This window comes from Megachile rotundata, chromosome 2 (assembly GCF_050947335.1).
Source record: "Megachile rotundata isolate GNS110a chromosome 2, iyMegRotu1, whole genome shotgun sequence".
Classification (NCBI taxonomy): Eukaryota; Metazoa; Arthropoda; class Insecta; order Hymenoptera; family Megachilidae; genus Megachile; species Megachile rotundata.
Genome location: NC_134984.1, coordinates 3,628,492 through 3,652,226, shown reverse-complemented (window position 1 = coordinate 3,652,226; position 23,735 = coordinate 3,628,492). Strand labels below are relative to the sequence as shown.

The 23,735-nt window shown below is 25.6% G+C and overlaps 4 protein-coding genes across 7 annotated transcripts; 2 read left to right on the top strand and 2 right to left on the bottom strand.

Annotated features, from left to right (window-relative positions):
- The first annotated feature begins 2,664 nt into the window (after positions 1 to 2,664).
- On the top strand, positions 2,665 to 11,101 carry Lamtor2 (Late endosomal/lysosomal adaptor, MAPK and MTOR activator 2). 2 transcript variants are annotated; one of them, XM_012287044.2, is made up of 3 exons: positions 2,665 to 3,003; positions 3,127 to 3,289; positions 10,720 to 11,101. In XM_012287044.2, exons 1-3 carry the CDS (start codon positions 2,936 to 2,938, stop codon positions 10,795 to 10,797), a joined length of 309 nt encoding a protein of 102 aa, XP_012142434.1. In that variant the 5' UTR covers positions 2,665 to 2,935; the 3' UTR covers positions 10,798 to 11,101. The 2 variants fall into 2 exon arrangements, with proteins under 2 accessions (XP_012142434.1, XP_003699690.1); XM_003699642.3 differs by lacking the exon at positions 10,720 to 11,101 and adding an exon at positions 4,286 to 4,563.
- inc (BTB/POZ domain-containing protein inc) lies at positions 4,786 to 16,363 on the bottom strand. 3 transcript variants are annotated; one of them, XM_012287007.2, is made up of 4 exons: positions 16,083 to 16,349; positions 15,323 to 15,619; positions 15,005 to 15,133; positions 4,786 to 13,215 (listed from the first exon to the last, which is right to left on the bottom strand). In XM_012287007.2, the coding sequence occupies exons 1-4, from the start codon at positions 16,272 to 16,274 to the stop codon at positions 13,186 to 13,188; spliced, it is 648 nt and encodes a 215-aa protein (XP_012142397.1). In that variant the 5' UTR covers positions 16,275 to 16,349; the 3' UTR covers positions 4,786 to 13,185. The 3 variants fall into 3 exon arrangements, with proteins under 3 accessions (XP_012142397.1, XP_076398486.1, XP_003699697.1); XM_076542371.1 differs by lacking the exon at positions 4,786 to 13,215 and adding an exon at positions 13,654 to 14,684 and having other exon boundaries at positions 16,083 to 16,363; XM_003699649.3 differs by lacking the exon at positions 4,786 to 13,215 and having other exon boundaries at positions 14,600 to 15,133; positions 16,083 to 16,325.
- A 572-nt stretch (positions 16,364 to 16,935) lies between these two features.
- Positions 16,936 to 18,728, top strand: LOC100876113 (glucose-induced degradation protein 4 homolog). The gene is made up of 4 exons (XM_003699641.3): positions 16,936 to 17,171; positions 17,543 to 17,710; positions 17,788 to 18,020; positions 18,296 to 18,728. The coding sequence occupies exons 1-4, from the start codon at positions 17,025 to 17,027 to the stop codon at positions 18,357 to 18,359; spliced, it is 612 nt and encodes a 203-aa protein (XP_003699689.1). The 5' UTR covers positions 16,936 to 17,024; the 3' UTR covers positions 18,360 to 18,728.
- Positions 18,729 to 20,396: 1,668 nt separating this feature from the next.
- LOC143263959 (uncharacterized) lies at positions 20,397 to 23,626 on the bottom strand. Its single transcript, XM_076528868.1, is given in 4 exon segments — positions 20,397 to 20,624; positions 20,627 to 20,729; positions 20,806 to 21,134; positions 21,306 to 23,626. Coding segments are annotated over 4 exon segments (846 nt in total). The 5' UTR covers positions 21,634 to 23,626; the 3' UTR covers positions 20,397 to 20,538.
- Between the last annotated feature and the right edge of the window lie 109 nt (positions 23,627 to 23,735).

Genomic DNA, 23,735 nt, shown 5'->3' with positions numbered 1-23,735 from the left:
CAAGAAATTGGTCACTTTAGGGGTACTTCACCCCCTAATTTTCACTCCCCTTCCAACGTACCTGGGCCAATTTTTGTCTTTTATCGAAAGATACTTTCATATCAAAAATTTTAAAAATTGCTTCATTAATCTCAAAAATATCGCAATTTTTCCATTTTACTCTCACACTTTGGGGGGTTGTTTCATACCCTAAATATGTTTTACCGCAGATAAAAAAAAATACGTGTCCCCTAATTTTCCATGGACTATTACATATCCAAATTTCAGAAAAATCGGAGAGTGACACTTCGGTAGGTTTACTTGTGTAACGCAAGCGTACTGTTATCATCCTGAATATAGTCAGTGAAGTATGGCGACACGACCGTGAGAATATTTACAGAGCGCATCTGTACTTTGTTATATCGATGACCATAAATTAAGAGCGAAATTTAAACTATCTGAGCGTGCGATCATGTACAATAGACAAAGCTTATATTGTTAAAGCCACTCGACGTGGGTGTTCGTGCTAGGAAAAGTTTGGGAATCCAGAGAATAAACATAGCTTCATTCTGAATGTTTGTAGAGATTAATTTATTAGGGACCGTATCGAATTCGTTGTTTTTGACTAAGTCGCGTTCGGTTCTGGAAAGCTTCGAGATCTCCTACGAATGTCTTTTCATGCACTCGAAGAGGGTCGTAAATTTTCGCCCAGTACAAGGACTTTGTTTTCGCGTTTCTCTGGGTCCCACGCTTTCTCTAAGCACATGTTCAATGTTACGTTCCCGCGTCTTGGCGGAGCCTCCACCACCACGCGGCTGAGGGTGGACCACAGCCAGGAGAAGGGGCCCACATCGGACGGGGGTGGACTCCTCCACCATTGGACAAGGGATGATCCTGAGGGAGGATCCAGGATCCAGCGAGAAAGGGGCATCGATCCGCATCACCCGAAGATCTCTTCCGCCAAGCGCAGAACGAGCAGACTAATTTCATATTTCATACGCTCCAGTTTGCTCTTGTAAAAAGTACATTGTCAATTATCGAATAAATAGTTGGACTTAGTTTTTTCTCATCTTAAATCTGTTCGAATTATTTCTACACACCGCGAGCCGGCGCCTCAGCGCTCCACGGGTTAACTTACCCACATCCCAAAATCCCTAGACCGCGGACGGTAAACGCAACACTTGTAAGTTTTATATTCCTACACCGCTCTCACGCAACACTACATTGGCCACAATGGTGCAAATATAAGCCAATCACAGTGGTACTCAGTCAGTAGTTTTACGTAACAACAAAATTCACCAAACATTCATGAGAAGCACGCTGAATGTATACCTCATATACATTCATATATTCATATACATGTATGGAAACGTAGTCATAGACGTATTGCACACGGTGCAGACCACAGGCGGCACTCTCTGTCCGCAACTTTGATCTATCCAAAACATCGACCAAATCTACTTTCATATGAATCTTTAATATTTTAAAATATATTTGTAATCAATTTTCTGTACATTACTAATATTGTCTTTTGAGGTGTTTTTATCAATTTTACGACGTTAAATAGTTGAAAAAGAAAAGAATATACCAAAATGATTGCTCTACAAAATATATGTATTTTGAAGAATATGTATTACGGAAATGATTATTACAAATAATTTATAAGAAAATGAAAAACTATTTTCTAATATTTCTTTTCGACCGCCATACTTCTACCACAGTATAAGAAAGCACAGTAGGCTCACTCTGCCCAAAGGTGGCCTAATATTTGTCACTCGCGCATGACCGAATCGCGGTTGTGAATAGCTGGTAATAACACATGTGCTCGTTATTATTGTCACCTACTTTTTCAAATAAATAAATAAATATATATAGAAAGTGTGACGTAAAATGGTGTTGTATAAAAGGCTGTCAAAGTGCAACGAGTGAAACACGTGGAATAAAAGAAACTTTGTTTAGATTCCCGAAAGATGTAGAAAGGTTAGTTTATTATGTTACTTATCTTGTATTTATTATAGCTTTTAAGGGAGAGTGCATGAATTTATTATTTATTCATTATATTATATTCTAAATATTTTTAGGTATACATCAATAAACTGAAATTAAGAAAGAAAAAGAAGAATTCAGCATCTAAATCACATTATGACTGATGGATCAAGGATGGATACACATTTGTCAATATTATGATTATCAGATTATATTTTTCTAACGTCGTTTATAACGACGTAGGAAGCACGTATTTATTAATTATTGTATATAATAATTGTATTCTTATACAATGATTTTGATGAAATTGTATTTTAATTAAAAATAAATTAATACATATGTACAACAAAATAAACACAAAGGTGTTAATTATTTGTAAATATACACAATAATTTATGTACCATATAATTACAATAGATCTAACTTTCTTCCCATCAAGTGAGTTATTATTCTAAAGTCTTATTTTTTTTTTAAATATTTAGTAAAATTCTTTCTTTCTGTTTGTGTCTTTCAAATTAGAGCCCGCGCACAACCAGCAACATGGCGATCTTTTAGTCATGAGATCAAAGGTGCCGACACGGAGTGAACCTACTATGCTTTCTCATACTGTGCTTCTACACTGTGCACGTGCGCACATCCGATTCTTTTGATTTGGCCTTTAAATTGGTTGCGTCCTCTGTCTCTTTCTAGGAGGTAGGTTTCTTTGTCTAGTGTCGCCTCGTGTTATATCTACTCTTTGGTATTGTATTTATATAAGTTCATCTATGCGTAGAATAAAGTGTAGAAAGAATTTACTGTACTTGTTTACTTTGTGGATGTCATATACATATTATTATACATGTTCTAAGAAAATTCTGTATACTAGAACTTAATCTCGTTATTACTGTCTAATATAACATACAGAGTAAAATTAATAAAAATAATTTGAAATAAGAAGTAAATATAAAATTTTATTTTATTATACGGAATCATGTTGAAACCAAAGGCTCTTACTCAAGTTCTTAGTCAAGCCAATACGGGAGGTGTGGAAAATACTTTGTGAGTATAAATAATGATAAAAAAATTGTTATTTATTCGTATTTGTTTAACATAATTAATGTTATATAAAATTAGTATTAATCTTCACGATTCAATACTAATACAGATAACAATATATTTTAGGTTATTAAATAGAGATGGTGGTTTATTAGCTTATAGTGGATATGGAGATAAGGATGCAAGAGTAACTGCTGCTATTACTAGCAATATTTGGTCAGCATATGAAAAAAATGGACGAAATGCGTTTAAAGAAGATGAATTACAATTTGTGTTAATGGATTGTGCGGTAACTAATATTCATTTATTCTTACTTTACATTATTTATTTACACAAATTTTATGTAGTAGCTATCTAGCTAAACATTTTGAGTAAACCATTAAGTAGATTAGCTGTTTTTAATAGATTTTATAATTATTACTAACTATTAAAATAATTACTAGATTTTGTTTAATTATAATATCGAATTTTACTAGAAGTAAACTTTAAGAAATAAGAATATAATTTGTTTATATTAGTTATGTGAAACATTTATTACATTACATGTAACATAAAAGAATGTTGTCATCTGAAAATAAATATATATTAACCCTTAACGGTCACACTTCAGCTGCATTACAGACCTGATATATTGGAACATTCAAGACTCCAGCCACTAAAAATGTTTCTTATAAAAAAGCAATTTGTTATTTTAAGTAGGACAACATGAGAAATAATCTTTGAAAACTGTTTTAATATATTTCGCAGCTAATTTCAATAAACTTAAACAGTGAATATGATCAAAATTGAAAAAATGACAGTATTCACAGAAAAATTAAAAATCTTTTTTATTTTAATATGAAAAACTAAAATTTTAGCTGAACACTTGAGATATAATAGTTTGGAGAAAGAAATAATAAAAATACTGGAGTTTTAAAAAAGGTATTTATTTAAATTCTCAAGATATAAATGACTAAAATTGAATCTAAATTGACTGGGGATGTTTCATACGCTCATTTGACCATTAGCAGTTAATATAATTTGTTTTAAAATTGATAGAGCATTGTAATATTATTGTGTAGCTTAATTAACACATATTTTTTGTATAAAAGAATTAACTTATCTTATAAGAGGTCTCATTTTACACTTTAAAACATATATAATTTGACAGCAAAAATGTTTCAAATAACAATATTAATTATTGAATACATACATTTGAACTAAATATTTTATGTAAAGAAGTTATTTAATATCGTAAATGTAATTATAATTTGTGTGTATTCATTCATTCAATAATTTTTTATAGGATGGAAAGGTTGTAATTACTGAAGTAGCAAATCTATTATTATGTTTATATGCAAAAGAAAATGTGGGATTTGGTTTATTAAGAGAAAAAGCACAAGCTTTAGCAAGATATCTTGATCAGCCACTAAAAATAATTGCCAATATGCCTTAACTAAAATTTATTCAAAAACATATTTCATTATTTATACTACATGTAATCTTATGTTCTGATACTTACAATATTTTATAAAAACTTTCATATGATGCTATTTTATAAATAAAATATTTTTAATTGACAAAGGTGCACGAGTTTGTAAAATAAGGTGTTTGTAAAAATAATTTTAAAGGTAATTATAATATACATTGTTATTAACACTGACTTTTTGAAATAGATATCACTATTGTTCATAAGTATTAGAACACATTAAATTGCTTAAATCTATGCCTGAAAATTTCATATTTTAGCTGATTTGCACAGGACACACACAGTTCCTCATCAATCAATTTTTGGTAGTTTTTAAGTATTGTAATAGATATAACTTACATTTCATTTCCAATGTAGTCTTTTTAATGCAGCACATTCTTGCACTTTGATGAAGCTGCTTCTTCACATTCATTACAGGTATTAATTATTTGAACAGCTAACTTATGCTATCTTAATAAGGTACACTTTGTAACAAACCAAAGCATACATAAAAATTTATTTTTTATAATCTTTTAAAATCAAAATTTCAAAATAGGATTCTGTAGTATCCTCAATCATTATAAAAAGAGTAAATCAAAAAAGAAAGTATATGAAAATGCTGCTTTGTCTAAAATTCTTCAAACAATGAAATCGCGCTTTTAAGTGATAAAGTGTCTGCAGTCCTTGTCTCTCTTGTACAGAGCAATACAGAATAAATAAAAAGGGTCTTTGGATAATTCTTAATTTTGATATATGATCCGTAACATTAATCCAAAAAAAGAATAAAGAAAAAATTAGTAACTCAAATTATTATATAGTCAACAAAATTTATAAATGTCCTAATACTTATGGGTAATAATGTAGTTACTCTGATGTAATATACGATTTTCTTAATGTATACAAATGAAGTACATGTATATCATTAATTAATCAATATTGAATACTTATTTAAAGTATAATTAATATAATTATTTTTAATGTACTATTAAAGAATAATTAGTATAGAATACTATAATATAGATTACTAAAATAGTTTATATAATATATACAATATTAAAAACCTTACATAACATGATCATTTTAACATTTAATATATTTATATTTAATTTAGAAATTTCATTCTTAATTATATTTTACCAATTTCCTGTTAATAAGATATATTGTTAGAATTAGTTAATTATAATTATATTATAAATATTATTTTATGAAACTCGAATTATATTTCAAATAATTAGCTGCAACTTCATTTTAAAAGAAATGCAGTAAACATCATAATCATACTTCGTAATTATTCTGTCATAATGCTTTGTACACCATTAATTATAAGCGACTAAATATCTTATTAATTGTAAAATACGTAAATATAAGAAAATTATGAAATAAAGTTATGCAATCTAGTAAGCATAATTTTTCCTTCAAAACTATGTTTCTCTTAAATTATTCTCAATATTTCTTTTAAGAACTACACATTTTTACTTCTTTTATGCTGTAAGGTTGTATATTCAACAAGATATTCAAATAATCTTAATTTTTATTTTAAACCAGGTAAAAAACAATTTAATGTGAAGTGATTTCTATCTAATATTTATATTTCACTTGCAGAAATATTTTTGTAAAATATAACATATTAATTTAAATATTGAATTTGCTTATATTAATGTATAATTTCTGTAATGTAAACAAAATTTAAATAGAATCTTATATCTCATCAATGACGTATACTTAAATGTATTCTGATCTAAATTACAATATAAAAATGACAAAAATTCGTAACAGTATAGTAATTTCAGTAATTCACAAAATAGTAACTTCCTATAGAAAATTGTTACCAACATTGAACTTGCTTGTTACAATAATAAGTTTGATCATAAATTTAATCTTTTATAATTCAATAGATACAGCTGTTCCAATTTATTTAGCTTTTCTTAATATAATTTATGTCATCCGATATTACTTGAAGGTTCTACAGGATTTCAGGAGTTCATATCAATCATATATTTTACACGTAACTGTTACAAATAATTCCTCCTTTTCTGATGTATTTACCATATTTTATATATTTTATTATAGAAACTAAAGTGACTTCTCTTGAATAATAAACTTTATACAAGGAAAAAAATTTGTATATTAGATATGAGTATAATACATTTTTCTGTTATATATGTCAGGTTTTCAGTATTTATAGTATTAATAAGAAGTCACATACCCATTAATATACTGATATATACATATACAGTAATTGAATTATATTGGTATATCGATCTAAGTCATTCACATGATATTATTAGTAAAAATTTTTTTTTTTTCATAACAATTGTTTAAAATTAATTTTTTACTTTGTAGACACAATGAATATGTAATAGAAAGCATTTCCATGCAAAAAATATGTAAAAGTATATAAACATCTTTAGCATAGAAATATGAGTAACTTTGTTATTTGCTTTCATATAACATTAACGATAATCATGTAATTAAAATAAATAAGATAACACATTACAGTAAATACATTCTGAGGAAATAATAAATAAATAATAAATCATCATAATAATAATAAAAGAAATATCTGTCTAAAATTAAATTATACTGCAATAAAAGTATACAATGTTTAAAATAACAAATTATACTTGGTACCTTCCACTTAAAATCTTCATGCACCTTTTAGTATTAGGTGCTTATGTTTTAAATGAAATGTTTTCTATAATAAAGGAAAAAAGTAAAAAGTTCTTCCTTTCCTTTGGAAATAGTATTTGAAAAATACTGTAATAATTAAATGAGTGTACATGGAAAAATAGAATAATTTTTTTCATTTAATTTGTGCGCAGTAAATTCTAATATACAATACTATCTGCACTTATACTTTATATGTATACTTTCTCTCCCGTTTATTTCTTTAAATATTACTTTTTTCTCTAACAATAAAAATTAAATATTTAATAAATGTAGAAATATATCTATAAAAGTACAAATTCCTGTACAGCGACTCAAGAAAATATTTGCAGTTTATTAACTTTTGACTTTCCAAGAACATGCATGCATTTTCAGTCAATACATACTTATTACAACATAATTCTTTAATGTTAAAAAGAAAATTAAATTTAAATAAGCAATCATAAATGGAATATTTAATAGATATAAATGTAATATTTATAGAATTTTTATACTTAAAATCAACTTGAAATTAATAAAATGGTAATTTATGAGAAATAAAGTATTTTCGAATGTAAGTAGAAAAATGAGTGAAGATTCCATAATAGAATAAAAATTAATTATAAAGCAGTATAATGATGATAAATCACATTCAAAAATTACAAACTGAATAAATAGTACATATGCATAAAATACATAAACATGGTTTTGTTACAAATAAACCTGTAAAAGACAGTAAAAGGAACTGACTATAATGCTATCTTATTTAGAAGATTAACAAAAGTATAGAAACTAATAATATGTTTGCTGACAAATATAAACAAATTTATGAAAAAAAATTTGTTTAATCAAATAGTTTAGAAAATCCTTTTATCTTTATATAAAACGGCTTAGCCGTTTCCAGCCAGCAATTATGTGAGGAGATGGCAAGGTGCACCCCTACACATATGGTATCAAAATGTTCATCTATGGCCACAGGTGTGCACATTGTGTTATTATTTGATATCCACTATCACTAATGAACAAGGTGATGTCAAAGATGGCATACTATGTTGAAAAAAAAACTTAAAATATCTTATAAATTATCGTTTTTCTTACCATTATACCCTAATACTTTTTTATTCAGAATATTTCAGAGAATCGATTTATCGAAGAAAAACTATATAGTTCCATTTAAAAAATTATGGGTCATTTTCATTCCTCCAAAACTATTGCAAATATAAAAAAAGTGCACACACTATTATATCGGCAATAAAGAACAGTGGAACTCTTTCCTCTTTCATTTTGTTAAGACACTTATTATTAACGAGAAAAACAAACAAATTTTCAGAACCAATTCCAAATTATCAAACTAAGACACATGACAACCGATTTGAAATTAAGACAGGTTCGTTTAAAGTTACTCCTCACACTCAAACCATCAATGACAAAGAACAGCAGTGGCTAGATAATTATTTGAAAGGCAATTCGATTTCCAATTTCAACTACTTTGTCATCCCTCGCATTGATAAATAATAAACTCACTTTACTCGCGTAGTGAGTGTACACTGCTAGTTACTAAAATAAGTCTTGAATTAAACTTAATATTTAATCCTTAATGGTTTATCGCTTTTTTTTTTAATGCAAATAACATTAAATATTATAAAAAATTGTCTGTATTGGTCATAATTTTCTGGATATTTCGTAATATTGTTGTTAAATATATAGTTATGTTCTTTCTGTAGTTTTCTTGCTAACATATTATGTTTATATAAAAATATAATTAATAAATGGCACAACTGAGCCCCTTTCAATCAATATAAAAACAATTTCTTTCTGAGTATCTGTTATCTAAATATGTGCAAAGTGCTTAATGTAACAGTCCATATGATTTATAAAATATTTATTAATAACCTGATAAAAATGTTTCATAGAAAAGTTAATTTGTTTCAAATTTGTAATAAATTTGATTAAATATTAATATACACTTGATATAAAAATAAAAATCATAAACCTTTCCTGAATACAAAACTATATACATATATGTTTGAGTATTGAATCTTATTTTTTAATAAACAGCTAAAATTATTTAAATTTTTTAAATAATACTGTGGGCAAATTCAATGAATATTTTAATATATGTATTTTATTCATAATATATTCATATACATAAGGACACTTTATTTAAGTATATATAATGAAAAAAAATATGTGGAACAGTATTGAAATAGATTCAATTTAATATATTATATTGCCTTTTCAGCTGACTGTCACTGTCTCTACCAGTTCTTAAAATTGATCTTGCCAAATGTTTGTGTTATATATATTTAAAGTACATGAATATAAAGAATAAATATATGAATACACAATAGTTGGGTATATGCTGTTCATTCACATTCAATTAACAAACAAAATACTTAACATTTTTTAGAACTCCTATTTAAAAAGTTCAAAGAAAGAATGATCAGATTTATATGAAGTAAAATTTTCAATGTTTGCAAAACAAACTTTATGATATCCACTCTAAATATAAATAATCTTAAATTTATTGTTCCTTTTTCTTATAACGAGTTCTAAATCTATTTCAGAATATTAAATACCCTTTAAAAATCCATTTATTAATTACTCTTTTATTGGAAAAATGTGATATCGATCTTTCTTCTTTGAATCTAGAATTCTTGGTCATTAATTTTTCTATACTAAATCTGCTTATTCTTGTATTATATTAGATTCATAATTTTTAACACATTATAATAAAATCTCTATTTTTTTTAGAATGGACTATGTTTATTTTTCTCTCAGAATTTTTATTTTTTATAATAGTTAGCCAGTTTTTATTCTAAGTCAGGACCAATTAACAAAACAACATTATGCATTATGGTGTATTGAAAACGTAATAGCCATTTTTATGAATTATTTAATGAAGAGACAGTCACAAGATACTGTGAAGATTTTGCTATGGTTTTTCATGATTGCAGTGACAGATACAGTACAATAAGTAAAGCAAAATTCTTATCCCATTAATTTCACATTTTCTTTCTTCCCCTTCCAACATTCTCTTATACATCATTACTATTAACAGTATGATCACTACTTGCGAGTGTACACATTTAAAGAATACTGCCTTAGTATTTCTATTCATACTATTAGATTAATTTTATCCAAGAATTTGTTTATAGATAAATCTACTAGAGTTTGTCGACTCTGCGGTAAAAAGCAATATTATTAATATACGGATCCCTACATATAGATGATTGTATATGGTTTGTATATGATTGCATTGCTATGCAAAGAAAAAACTGTTGTTTCTAAACACTATTTTGTGTTTTCTCACGCATATGTTTACATCAGGCTTTTCCGTTGCGTCGATGTCGTTCTTGACTTAAATTTGCACAGTGAGAAAATCACCTGCACATATAATAAATTTTTTACTCTATAGCGAGATTCCTTTAAACACAAATCTTCCGGGCACTTCTTAGCGCAAAGCTTCTTTAATACGTTGTGATCGAATATTCCTCGTAACATGAATCGTAGTCTGACGATGCAGATCTCCTTTATAGATTACTTGTTTTTAAATGTAATTTAAAATCACAGCAGGTAGCCACAATAGATTACAAAAATTCACCTCAAACTTTTATTCAATGCAGGTTCTAGGACAAGCTTGTCCGGGTTACCGGAAATTAATGGCCGTACTGCTTGTGGCAATGTCGTACGAAAGAATGTAAAAAAGAAAAAATTGCTAAATGAATAAGACAAACATCTTTCACTACTTATATTACAATTACCGTGGAGACTTAAATCTGCAAACCGTTCCATAGGCAAGTTTATTCTAAATCAAGATTACATGATTTGACAAAGAGGTATTTTGGACTGAAATGATACTCTTCGCGAATAGTTACCGAAATTTTCGTAAAAAGCTCTCAAGTTCCGATTCATCACAATAGAGCACAATATTTAAATGCCTTTATTTTATTTAATTTTATGAATTTAATATTATAAATAAATAAAAATTATATATTGAAGAAATAATATTTGTTGAATTTATTTCAATATCCCATACAATATTCTCAAATTATATACCGTATATTGTAAAAAATAGGATATTTCCAATATAGTTTGATTCTTGTAATTTTTGATCTGTTTAAAACAGATAAATTTTTATACAAAATATTGTTTCAAGAAGTTATCCCAAATGCTTAGTAACTGTACATACAAACCAGCACGTTGAACGCTTTGTATATAATATATAATATTTATTATACACAATATAATTCTAATAGTACTTATCATATTTTAATGTTATACATATCTTTATACTCGCAAATAATGCTTTCGAATACGAGTATATTGTCTACATTTATTTAATAGGCCTTTAGCAATTGACAACCTAAATTATTGTTATCGATTTTAAAATTTTATTACTTCTGTAACTGGAATAACAAATTACTATAATTTCAAATACTTACAAAACAAGGATGGTACACATTGAAATAATAAACGAAGAGAGAAAAACAAACATTGTAATATATCTTCTGATATAAGTCTATAATCTATTGTTCTAATTGCATTGGTTAGATTGAAATATTGTAGGGTAGATTGAGGTTGCAAGTAACAATTTGACTGTATATAAAATACTAGTAGAATCGTTATAGTCATAACAAATCCGAAGTAATATACTTAGTTTACATTATGGAAGTATATAACGACATTAACTTTGTGATAAGTAGAGTCAACATTATTAATCAAAATATTGGAATGAAGGAAAATATTACATTCGTCATTTACCGAACCAACTATGATCATGAAAAAATAAAAAATATTTGGTATTTAAAATTTTGCTTTGTGTCGCATATATTTTTCTTTACTTTTTTTTAACGTTATATCCGTTGTAACGTCGTATTTGTTTATAGCTAATAATATAATGAATAATACGGTGACAATATAAATAATATAAATAACAGTGATAATTGTTATGCTCAAAAAGATTACATTAAATATTAAAAAGAAGCATAATTTTGAAAAAGCAAATGTAAATTATTTTGTTTGTTATAAGCTTTTAATATTACTACTAATATTTTGATCTGTTCTACAATATTATTGTAAATATCTAAGTTATTACTATCAACCCAGATTTACCCTACATTAAAAATCATATACATTTAGGACATTATTCTTAAATGACGAAGAATATATGATTGTATCTTTTATTTTTTTCTTTTAATATGATTACTTTCTCATATCGAAATTCTTTCAGTTTATACATTATCACATATTAATGATATAATCGATTGTTTCTGTTAAAAATTATATTTGTTATGCACACTATCATTTGTTAAAATCAATTTTACATACTTCTGATTATAATTTTATATCAGATAATAAAAAATATCATGTTCAAATATCATTTTATGTTTTATAGCGGCAGTGCGAAGGTACATAATTTAAGTAATGTTATGATAAAGACACGGTTAGAAAAAACATACTCTTATATACTTTGTTACAAAAAGATGATCTATTTACTGTTAGGGAGTATTAATATTCTTTGTAAAAATTTGTATGAAAAGAATTGCCTTTATGAATGCTATTGTCTTTTGAACTGTTTAGTAAAACTAAAATATGACTTCTATAGCTAAATAACAATTTTGTTTTATAGCATATTAATATTGATGTTTGTACATATATTAATACTATTATTTTTAATACACTTTTCTCAAAGGAAAAGTGCCAATAGAAAGTTTTACTTCAGTACAATTTCATTATATTTATAAAATATACGACCCCATATGAAATCACTATTTTTACTACAATATGTATGATTTTTTAATGAACGTTTAATAAACAATAAAAAGAAAAAACACAAATTCACTTTACTACGTGTGATACTTTCAGTTATTAAAGCTTCATGCTATTCTTGTGTAATAGCCAAACAGCTATAAAAGATAATATACCTTTGCATTTTTTTCCTGCAATTACCACTGTGTAAGAAAAATGGGGTAATCAAAATTTGTATAAACTTAAATTTTTAAGTGTAAAAATAAAAACAGTCTTCATCTTGTCGCTGCACAGTTGATTTAATGAAACGAAGCAAGAAAAGGAAAGGACGGATTTAAAGATTACATACGAGAACCCTTCTGCTGCAGAACCTAAAATATAATTCAGTGATTGAAATTCAGTAAAATTATATTAATAGCTTTACATTAGGAATTATAGTTTTGTACTTTACAAAAGAAATAAAAATTATGATTCATCTATTATTCAAATCTTTCTGTAACACATTAATAATTATTTAGCACTGTTCAGCCTCTGCATTTTGTTGTGTACATTAAATTTTACAAATGTTACAAAAATATTCTAACATATTTAATGTAAAATTGATTTAATTTTTATGACATGATTATTAATTTTATACATTATTTAATATTTTGTACCTTTAAAATTGTAAAAGATATTTATCGTACAATTAATTTTAATGTTTATCTAATAGTGATTTTATTTAACAGAAAATAAAACACATGAAAAATAATACAATCATGCAATGATGAATCGTGCAGGATATAGGGTACAAAGTAATCAAGCCAACAAAAGAGAAAAATCTTTATTTGATGCATAGCATGCGATACAAAAATAATGATATTGTACATACAGCAAATATCAGAGGCAGAACATGCTTATGAAACTAGGCCCCTGAATTAATACATATTAAATAATATTCAATTAATATCATTATTATAATAAAATGAATTACCAAAACATTGTATTTTAGTTTGGTTTATAAAAGTGATAAAAAATAGACAATAATAATAACAACTTTAATCTTTGGACAAAAGTAATTTAAAATAAATAGTTTAACAAACTGCAACATTTTGCATTTGTTGCCTATTATATTGTTTAGTATTTAAAAAATGAAGAATTCTATATCAAAGAATACATAGAAAACATAACTTATATAGCTTAACTAAAGTTTCAGAATTTACATATTTTTCCAATTTTAGTTTTAAACTAAAATTATGATTTAGTGATTAATTTATTGTAATAATTTTTTAATTCTCATACTGTGAAAGGATTTTTTGTTTATTGTATCTATTTGTAATAAGATGAATTGTATAAATTTTGGAAATATACACTTGTTATGATTCTGTATAATTGACATATTGTACATAAATTAAGACCCCATTTAACGCTATTCTAATTATCATTATACTTTCTTTTTGTTTAAATTTTTTCTTTGTATTTATATGTACTATATATATTATTAAATTAATATGAAAATGACTTAAAGTCAAAATAAAACTTTATCTTCTCAATTGCATGTTTTTTTCACTATGTATTAAGATAAATTCATTTAATGTTTTATTTAATGCACTGTGTTTTAAAAATATATATTTGGCGCTAATTGGGATATATATATATATATACCCCAATAGTATATTGGGATATACATATTCTGAAAATATATATATATATATACACACACACATATACATATTATTATTATTATTATTATTATAAACTATTATCACGGAGTCATTAACTTTTATGTTTATTTTTTATTTGTGATACTCACTGTTAAAGACACATGTACCATTTCTTATTACAAATGGATTAATAATCTCTATAAAAATGAATATAGTATTGATATACCAGAAACTGTTATGCTTCACAAATTTGTTCAAGTTCTAGATTTATAAATTTTTGTATTTAAATATTATGTTCCTCAGAGTTTATGAGCATAGTCACTTTTTGTTAATTAAAATTTTTAACAATAAAATATGAACACTTATCTATTAATATTGATGATGATTTTTTATATTATGAAAATATAATAAAAAATTGAACAAAATCAAAACTACATAATTATTTAGCATAAAAAAATTATATGCAACTGCTTTGGTTGAAAGAATGATGTGAAAAACTTGAATACGGTAATTGTACCTTAACACGATCCGTTGATTCTTGTTCCTTGCTACCAAGTTGACTGGCCCCATATTCTCGACTAACCACGCACAAAAATTCAGCATGATCATCATTCCCATAATTATACTGAGACCCTATGTTGATTAACTAAAAATAATAACAAAATATATTCAAATTATCTAAATTAGTGTTGTTAACTAAATATTTTAAATATCAAAAATTTGTATATATGATACAATTTTAATAATTTTTAAATCTTACTGATCAAACATTAATATTTTCAGTACATAAATTAAGCTTTAAATATTTTGGTAATTTAAAAGAAACAAGTAATACCTGTTCAAATTTCCATCCATCCGACATTGTCGATACCATTTGAGTTAATTCATCCTCGTGACACTGAAGAACTCTATATACATGTGTTTTTGAATCTCGTAATGGTCTGGTATCTCTTAATATAATTCTTTCTTTAACAAGTCGAATTAATTCTGTGATATTATAAAATTCTGCTTCTTCTAAAACACCCTCTTCTATTAAATCTTTGTTAATTACTAATTTTCCATGACGTAAGTAATTTAGAATGGGACTAAAATATGTTGGATCACGATCTATTAAATATGCTCCAGTTTCATCCTACATCATGAAATATAAAGGAACTTTTTTAATATATGTTTATTTCTTATACATAATATGAGCTTTTATACTAAATTTTGTAAACTGTGTGTATGTATACAAGTGAAATATTTACTACATAAATACATTATTTTATAAAATAGCGTTCAATTTTGTATGTGTATATACCTATATTTATACATGCATAATATATTGAACATGAACACATATATGTATATACTACATAATTTAGTATGATATGCACAGTTTGTAACATTTTTAATAATAAAATCATATTTGACAGTAACTTAAAATTTGTATCTATGTTATTCACGTCATATTTAAAAAGTATTCATAAACACATTTACATAAATATATACTTCTTTGTTTGTTTGAACAAAAATATAATTGTTGTGTTACATAAAGCTACGAATTGAATGTTAGTAATATTTTAAAGTTCGCGGTTGTTTAAGTAGCAACTAACCCTGTCTGAAATAAGATCAGAATCTTCTTGACACAATCGGTAAAGAAACGAATTGGGATCTCTAGCTAAAGTAGTTTTTGCTGTTAAAAAATATGTACCACCAACGTTTAATCGAACCCACTGATTATTACACCGACTTTGTACGTGATTTTCTGTCATTTTGTGTGAATTCATATCACTAAAATCCGCCATACTTGCTTGGATACAATCAACTTTTAGTTTACAGAATTTAGAGCAAGTCAAATCAATATTTGAGAATATATTTGCCGATACAAAAGTTGAATTATAATACTTTTTCAAATAATTGACGGATATTATAGTTTAATTATGTTTGTAATTCGTTGCTGTTTCACATATAATACTAATATAAAAATTGTATCATTTTTGGCGGGAAAGTTACTAAAAAAAAAAAAAAAAAAAAAAACATTAATTATGAAATTAAAAAGGTTAAACAATTTTTTTTTTAAATAAAAATTGTACTTTATATCCTGCATATGCAAGTTAATGATAGAATAGTGTTATGGAAATCAATAACAAAATATAAGATTTGGAAAAATGAAATGAAAGTGCACATTTAAATTATTAGTAAATACCACGAATGAATATAGTATATCCGGCAAAATGAAACTAGGATCTGTATATAATACAGATATAAGTCAATAAAACAAATAAATGTATTATTTTTATTATAGTAGTAATAGGCCATTTTTATGTTATGAAAAATAATTTAAATCATTCACTGATATAAAAAATAAATTTTGTTTAAAATATTTCAAACATATTCTTTAAATAAAAATGATGACTATGAATGTGTCTGGATTCGAGGCTTCGTATGAATATACGTATGTCCTGAAAATTACCAGCAGTCATTGCGAGAGTCTTGGGATGTAAAGATTGATGTTGAAGGAGGGCAAATTTTAAAAGCGTTCACTTGAGCCGAGAATGCCGGTGAAAGTTGACGTAGTACCACCACCACCCGCAAATTCAAAGCAGCCGGGTGTCACAAAATCTTTACTTTACAATGGTTCACGATTTCAAGGTTCTCAAAAGTCTAAGGGTAACAGTTACGACGTAGAAGTAGTTTTGCAGGTTAGTTCTTCGTTTTTCTGGAAATTGCGTCACAAATGTTTTAATTTTCTATTACACCATTGATATCCAATTAATATATATAACGGTTAATTATGTTATGATTAATATGTTTTTCTGTTTTCAGTATTTATGATTTACTATATTGTTGTTATTTGATTGTGTTTACTTATTTAAATAGTTGAAAATGCTGAATAACCTATTAAGATAATTTTTAGAATTTTTCATTGTATTTCCTAGTTTATTAATATTTTTGTAATAATTTTATTAGAAAACAGAAGGGTCAAATGTTTTTAATAAAAATTTTAGTTGTAGGTATTAGTTATTATAAATTTATAAATAAAAATTTTTATATGTACATTGTTTTCTTGTAGCACGTGGACGAGGAAAATAGTTATTTGTGTGGATATTTAAAAATCAAAGGCCTTACAGAGGAATTTCCCACACTCACAACATTCTTCGACGGTGAAATTATATCAAAGAAATACCCATTTTTAACTCGTAAATGGGATGCCGATGAGGATGTGGACAAAAAACATTGGGTTTGTATAATATTATACATTTTGTTTTAGTTGACAATTATTTTTATGTCATCTATCATCCTTTTCTATGATTGCAGAGTAAATTTGAGTCATTTTGTCAATATGCAAAAACATTTAATTCAGATACTTTTGATTATGAAGCTCTGAAAGGGACTGATTTTGTTTTTATGAGGTGGAAGGAACATTTTTTAGTTCCTGATCATACTATTAAAGACATCAATGGTGCTTCGTTTGCAGGATTTTATTATATCTGTTTTCAAAAGTCTGCTGCCACAATTGAGGGTTTTTATTATCATCGTAGTTCTGAATGGTAATGTTATTATATATACCTATATATTTTAAAAGTTGTTTGCACATTTTATTAGAAAGAAATATGCTTCTTTCCATATACTGTTTCATACAATTAAAAGTTTTATAATTCTTTATAACGGTATACACGTTTACATTTCTTGCATATTTATTTCATAAATATAAATATTGCAGTTATAAATACTAATTATTTATAAAATCAGTTTAATTATATATATTAGTATTGTTACTAATTTTTATAATTTCACTTTTTATAAAATGTTTTTATTATTCTAGGTATCAATCTTTGAATTTGAAACACGTTCCAGAGCATAGCATACAAATCTACGAATTTAGGTGAAATCAATGGTTTATTCAATTTCAAACTCATATTTTGCCTATCCTAGCATACAGATCTCATAAAAATCATAATCCTTGAAGTAATTTAAATCAATCGATACAGATACAAATCTTTTAATTCTTTTAAAAGTAAATTATTTTGTGTGAAATTACTTTAACAAAGTATTTTCAGTTATTTTTGTTATAATATGCAATGTATATTGAATACTATATACTTTTATAAAAGAGTAGAAACACAAAGAAAGTCATATTTGGAAAGGTGACAAGAATTGCAGTCATTGATATGCTTGATTGTAAATTAGTCCTTAATAATATTCAGTGTAAGATGTTTTATTGAAATAAATTAATTGATGCTTTTTGTCTATTAAAACTAGTGTTCTTAATTACTTGATATTTTTACATATTATAAGACTGTAATATCATTTATTAGTGTTATATATAATTAAAATGTACCCTATCTTATAGGTAGGGTATTTTTTTTCTTGTTTAATGTTACTGGATAGTAAAAATGTATTATAAAAATATTATTTGACTAAATTATATATTAAAAAGAAAAGAACGTAGTAGCGATATACTAAAAATAAAAAATGCATTAGTTACATTAGAATTGCATGTTGTAGAAAATGCACAAATTTAAATATAAAAATTTATTTTCTGAACATTGTATACTTGATATTTATGAGATCTGGAATTAGTGTAGGTGTAGTGAAAAATTAAATTGAAACATGAAAATGATTTTAATGTTATCTTAAGCTATTGAAATTTCAAACTGATGTTTCATCTTTTTTGTATCAATATTATATCAATGTAATAAATGTTAATTGCTGATTAATAGCTTTGCCTAAACAGAATGTTTAAGACAAAATTTCTGTCAATTGAATCTGGTCTCTTTTATGTATCTAAATTCTTATGAATATTCTAATAAATTTTATTTTATAATATTACCTTTAAAATAATAAAATTTGAATGAGCTAAGTAAAGAAAACTTTATGAATATTTGAAGTATTAATGAAATAAGGGGTTTGATACAAGTTGGCTATTTATAGAATTCATATTGTAATATCAATGAAGTATAAAATGTGTTATACATAGGAAGTTATGCTAACTCATTGTAGCAATTAAGTTAATTTAAATCGATATATTTATTTAATAAGTTATTAAAAATTGAAAATCAATATGAATCTCTTTCTAAAAATTATTTTTTTAAAACGAAATCCAACAAAATTTGGATGTTATCAGAGTAAAACGTTTTTGTTACGTAGATTTTATACTTATCCGTTATGTAAAGTGGAAATACATACATATTTATTTCCAAGAAATATCGAAACTGTGTGTAAGTCGTGTTTAAAAAACTTGGAAAGTTTTCTATTACATTGATTAAAATATTTATATTCTTTTGTGTACAGAAACGTATATTTTTAAATATATATATTTTTAATGTTGAACGTTGTTACATTATGTAAACATTATGTAAATTGGAATCATATTATTAATATTTATTTACAAATAGTTATAGTTGAAGAAATATTGTTTCAAACATGACATTGTAAAATTTGACTAGTTTTTATGTAATATGTGTTTAAAAGTAAATATTTTTTTTTCAAATTTAACATTTAAATAAGTAAATTAACAAAAATATTTAAAATTGATATAGTAATTAATTAAAAAATAAAACTTAAGAACTTTGTAAAAATAATAAAATATTTACATAGTATTAGTTATGGCTGTCATAATAAATAAAGGTTAATATTTATTTAATGTTTGTGTGCATAGTAGTTATTGTAAGGCTAAAATTAATAATAATTAATTGAAACAAGTGTGACAAAAATATGTAAACTCTTGTTGTATTATACATTACTTATTAGATACAGTGTCCATAAAAAAACAATTATTTAGTATTTTCAGTGTAGCAATATGTAATATGTCAAGAAGGTATTTAACTTTTCCAATATTAATAACATTTGGCATTTTATGAAATTTATCTGAAAGAAACTTGTTTTAACTTAAGTAAATAATAATTTGCTGTTAAAGATTTTAACATTTATATTAAATGTAATGAAAGCAATAAATATTGTGTATAAAATCATGTACATCATTTGCTTAAATATGTTACTATTTCTTTCAAATTTGTAGTATTAAAAAACAGATAATGACTAGCTGCAAGAGAATATCAAATTTAATTAACAAAATTTTGTACGTCTTGTAAATAACAATTTATCATCTATGTTATTAACTAATTGAGATGATTTCTTCAATATTTTTTTTATAATAATTTCTTTGATTTAATTGAATATTTAGCTTTTGTAACTGTTTGATTTCTTTGATTAACAACTTTGTTTTCGAAATTTCTGTTTTCAGTAGGCGTACTTCTCTAAAATACATAATTGTATTTTTTTTATTAATTTTAGTCTGAAAATATTAATAAATATATAATAAAATGTATTTACCATAATATTGGACCAATAGCAATGATGACAAATTGCATCAGTGGGAACAGATATGATTTTCTGTAATACAGTTTCAAATCCTACAAATTTTGTATCAAAATTAGTTCTTGCTAAAAGAACATCAGTAAATAAATTTTGAACTGCTACAATATCATGAATATAATTTTAATAGTTTCTTGTTCGATTCAAATATTTATTTTTTGCTACAGGAAAATTTACTGGTTCCATATTAAGAGTACTCAATATATTGCATTTTGTATTAAAACATTGATTTTCTATATTACATGTTTTATCAGAAGTGGAATTAGATAATTCATCTTGTAAGAGATCTAGTAACAAAGTATCAAAATTATTAAAAAAGTTTAAATTAATACAAGTCTATTATTATTATTATTATTATTATTATTATTATTATTATTATTATTATTATTATTATTATTATTATTATTATCACTATTAAAATTATTGTTATTAATGGTATTTATAGAAAACTTACTTACCAATGAAACCTGTTACATATTCCGAAAAGTGTTTATTATAAACAAGTAAATGTCGAAATGTTTCATCAAGACGTTTTTCACTAAAATATGTTCGTCCTAATAACGATTGTTCTTATAAATTGCTCCTATTTGCTTCAGAATTAAATAGTTGCCATTGTTTACGAGAAACTTGTGCTTGCCATTGCAATGCACAATCTTCTAATCTACTGCTAATTAATTTCACTAATTCATTTGCTTCTAATAACTGTTGAGGGACATAAATATTGCTTTCACAGGAAAGGAGAAAAGAATTTTTTTCAATCGCAAATTCTTCATCTTTAGTAGCCATTTTGAATTTTTTATAAATAAATGATAATAAATATAGGTTTACAAGTTTTTTTAAGAAAAATAAGGAAATAATACGAAAATAGATACATGTTAAAAGCAAATAAAAATTTCATTATTCTTTCTTTAAACATTTGAACATTTTATATACTGCATTATATTATATTTTATACTATAGAAACATAAAAAAGGAATGCATAATAATGATAAAACAATTGTGTTTAACATTTCAATATGCCATATGAGTCCTTTGGACGATGAGAATCAAATTGGTTCTGCAAACCTTTAATCTAAGTTAATCGTTATAATTGTCTGAGCGTTATTGTCTGAGCGTTAGCGAAGACTATAAGATAAAAAATGTAGGGAAATTACCCACGCTAGGGCCAAAACTACTGGACCAATCTTAACCAAATTTTGAACTTAGCATTCTCATGGCATGGGGCATTGCAGATGAAAATTTGGTTGAGATTGGCCCACTTTAATCCATTTTTTTACCTTGCAATCTTGAAACCATTTACACGAGAGCGACTTGACAATATTCAAAGGAAACCATCCGTTGTTGAAAGGAGAAGATTTATGGCATCAAGAGATTTGTAGTTTTTAAATACATCCTACTTTGAATATAAGTTGTAAATTATCTTTTCATATTGTTTTCCGCATAAATTGCTTGAAGTGATTCCATAATTTTCACATATCACAAATTTCATCCACAAAAATAAAAAAATTTTAAAACTTAATACAATTGACATAATTTACATGAAGCATAATCGATAAAATAAACAAACTAAATATTATCAAAGTTATAGAAGTTTTTAACAGCATAAAATGAAAAAAAAAGCTCGAGGCTAATGCTATTTATATCTTTTCAAATCATAGAATGAACGATTGATTTTTATTGGTGTAGCACAATCAATCTATATACGCACGCTCAGACTTCACTGTTATCAACAGTAGTCTAGTTATTTGAAAATTAACGTAATCTATTCTTTTATCTAGTTTCTAAAAGTTGCTAAGGAAATGTATCTGGACTTGCCAATATGATGAAGTGATACTTAAACGAAATAATGGTTTCAGAAAACCATTTATCCGAATAAGATTAAATTAATTAAATTTAAAATGTTAATTTCAATTTTATATGTTTCGACGCTATTTATAAATAATAATTAGTGTATATAATACAAATTATAACTTATTTCTCTAAGTTAAAAATTTCAGATTTTGTAATTAAAAAAAAAAAAATATACTGATCGAATTGAGTAACCTCCTCCTTTTTCCAAGTCGGTTAAAAAAGTGATTTGAAAATAACGAAGAATAAACAATTTTTTTCGATCATATAAACATACGTATCTAAAATATATGTAATAATTAAACATAAAATTAAAATTAGTATATCATTTGATAAATTATTAGAATTTTACATCAAAATATGTTATTTAATTTTCGAATCGAATAATAAATATTTGAAATGTATATGTATGCAGAAAAGATTGACTTTACAATTGTATTATAATATACATATGTAAAAACAATAAACATCATGAAATATGTTATTCAATTTTATAATAAGTAAAATCTAGTTTAATTTTACTAAATAGTGGGGGTCTTCAAACCATTATAGTAACAATGGTATTATTTAAAATTTGATCATTATCAATATTTACTCTATTTATGTATTTTAATTATTGGTCGCGTCGCCGGTCGCCGGTGGCCTCCACGGCGCGGTAGCCAAGTCGAGTGTCGATCACCGGTGACTCCCACGGCAGCCAACGTGTTAAATAAGCCACCTTTGATTTTGATGATTCGGTAATTATCGTCAAGGTTATTCCAAAAAATTTTCGTATACATATTGTTGGAAGTAACGGACAAAACAAATGAACTGCGCTATGCGCGTCCGAACACGCATCACGATGCTTTGTCTAGCAGTTACAGTTATACCTTCGTCAACGAAGCACCGCGCATTTTTGTAAAGACATTTTCATATAATTAAAGTATTTTCCGTTCACCTCAGCACTGCAGTTTATTTTCCCGAAGCTAATCCTAACTGTATAGTAGTCGATCACATTTTGTTTTTAAAATATTCGTAGTAAAAGTTACTTCAAAATTACA

What these genes read in the sequence shown, in the direction of transcription:
- LOC100876113 (XM_003699641.3), top strand. Translation starts at nt 17,025, where the DNA reads ATGCCGGTGAAAGTTGACGTAGTACCACCACCACCCGCAAATTCAAAG. An exon ending in ATGTGGACAAAAAACATTGG is followed by an intron (nt 17,711 to 17,787) that starts GTTTGTATAATA and finishes CTATGATTGCAG; the next exon opens with AGTAAATTTGAGTCATTTTG. An exon ending in TATCATCGTAGTTCTGAATG is followed by an intron (nt 18,021 to 18,295) that starts GTAATGTTATTA and finishes TTATTATTCTAG; the next exon opens with GTATCAATCTTTGAATTTGA.
- inc (XM_003699649.3), bottom strand. Translation starts at nt 16,274, where the DNA reads ATGGCGGATTTTAGTGATATGAATTCACACAAAATGACAGAAAATCAC. An exon ending in CTGATCTTATTTCAGACAGG is followed by an intron (nt 15,620 to 16,082) that starts GTTAGTTGCTAC and finishes TTCATGATGTAG; the next exon opens with GATGAAACTGGAGCATATTT. An exon ending in ATGGATGGAAATTTGAACAG is followed by an intron (nt 15,134 to 15,322) that starts GTATTACTTGTT and finishes TATTATTTTTAG; the next exon opens with TTAATCAACATAGGGTCTCA.
- Lamtor2 (XM_003699642.3), top strand. Translation starts at nt 2,936, where the DNA reads ATGTTGAAACCAAAGGCTCTTACTCAAGTTCTTAGTCAAGCCAATACG. An exon ending in GGAGGTGTGGAAAATACTTT is followed by an intron (nt 3,004 to 3,126) that starts GTGAGTATAAAT and finishes AATATATTTTAG; the next exon opens with GTTATTAAATAGAGATGGTG. An exon ending in TTGTGTTAATGGATTGTGCG is followed by an intron (nt 3,290 to 4,285) that starts GTAACTAATATT and finishes AATTTTTTATAG; the next exon opens with GATGGAAAGGTTGTAATTAC.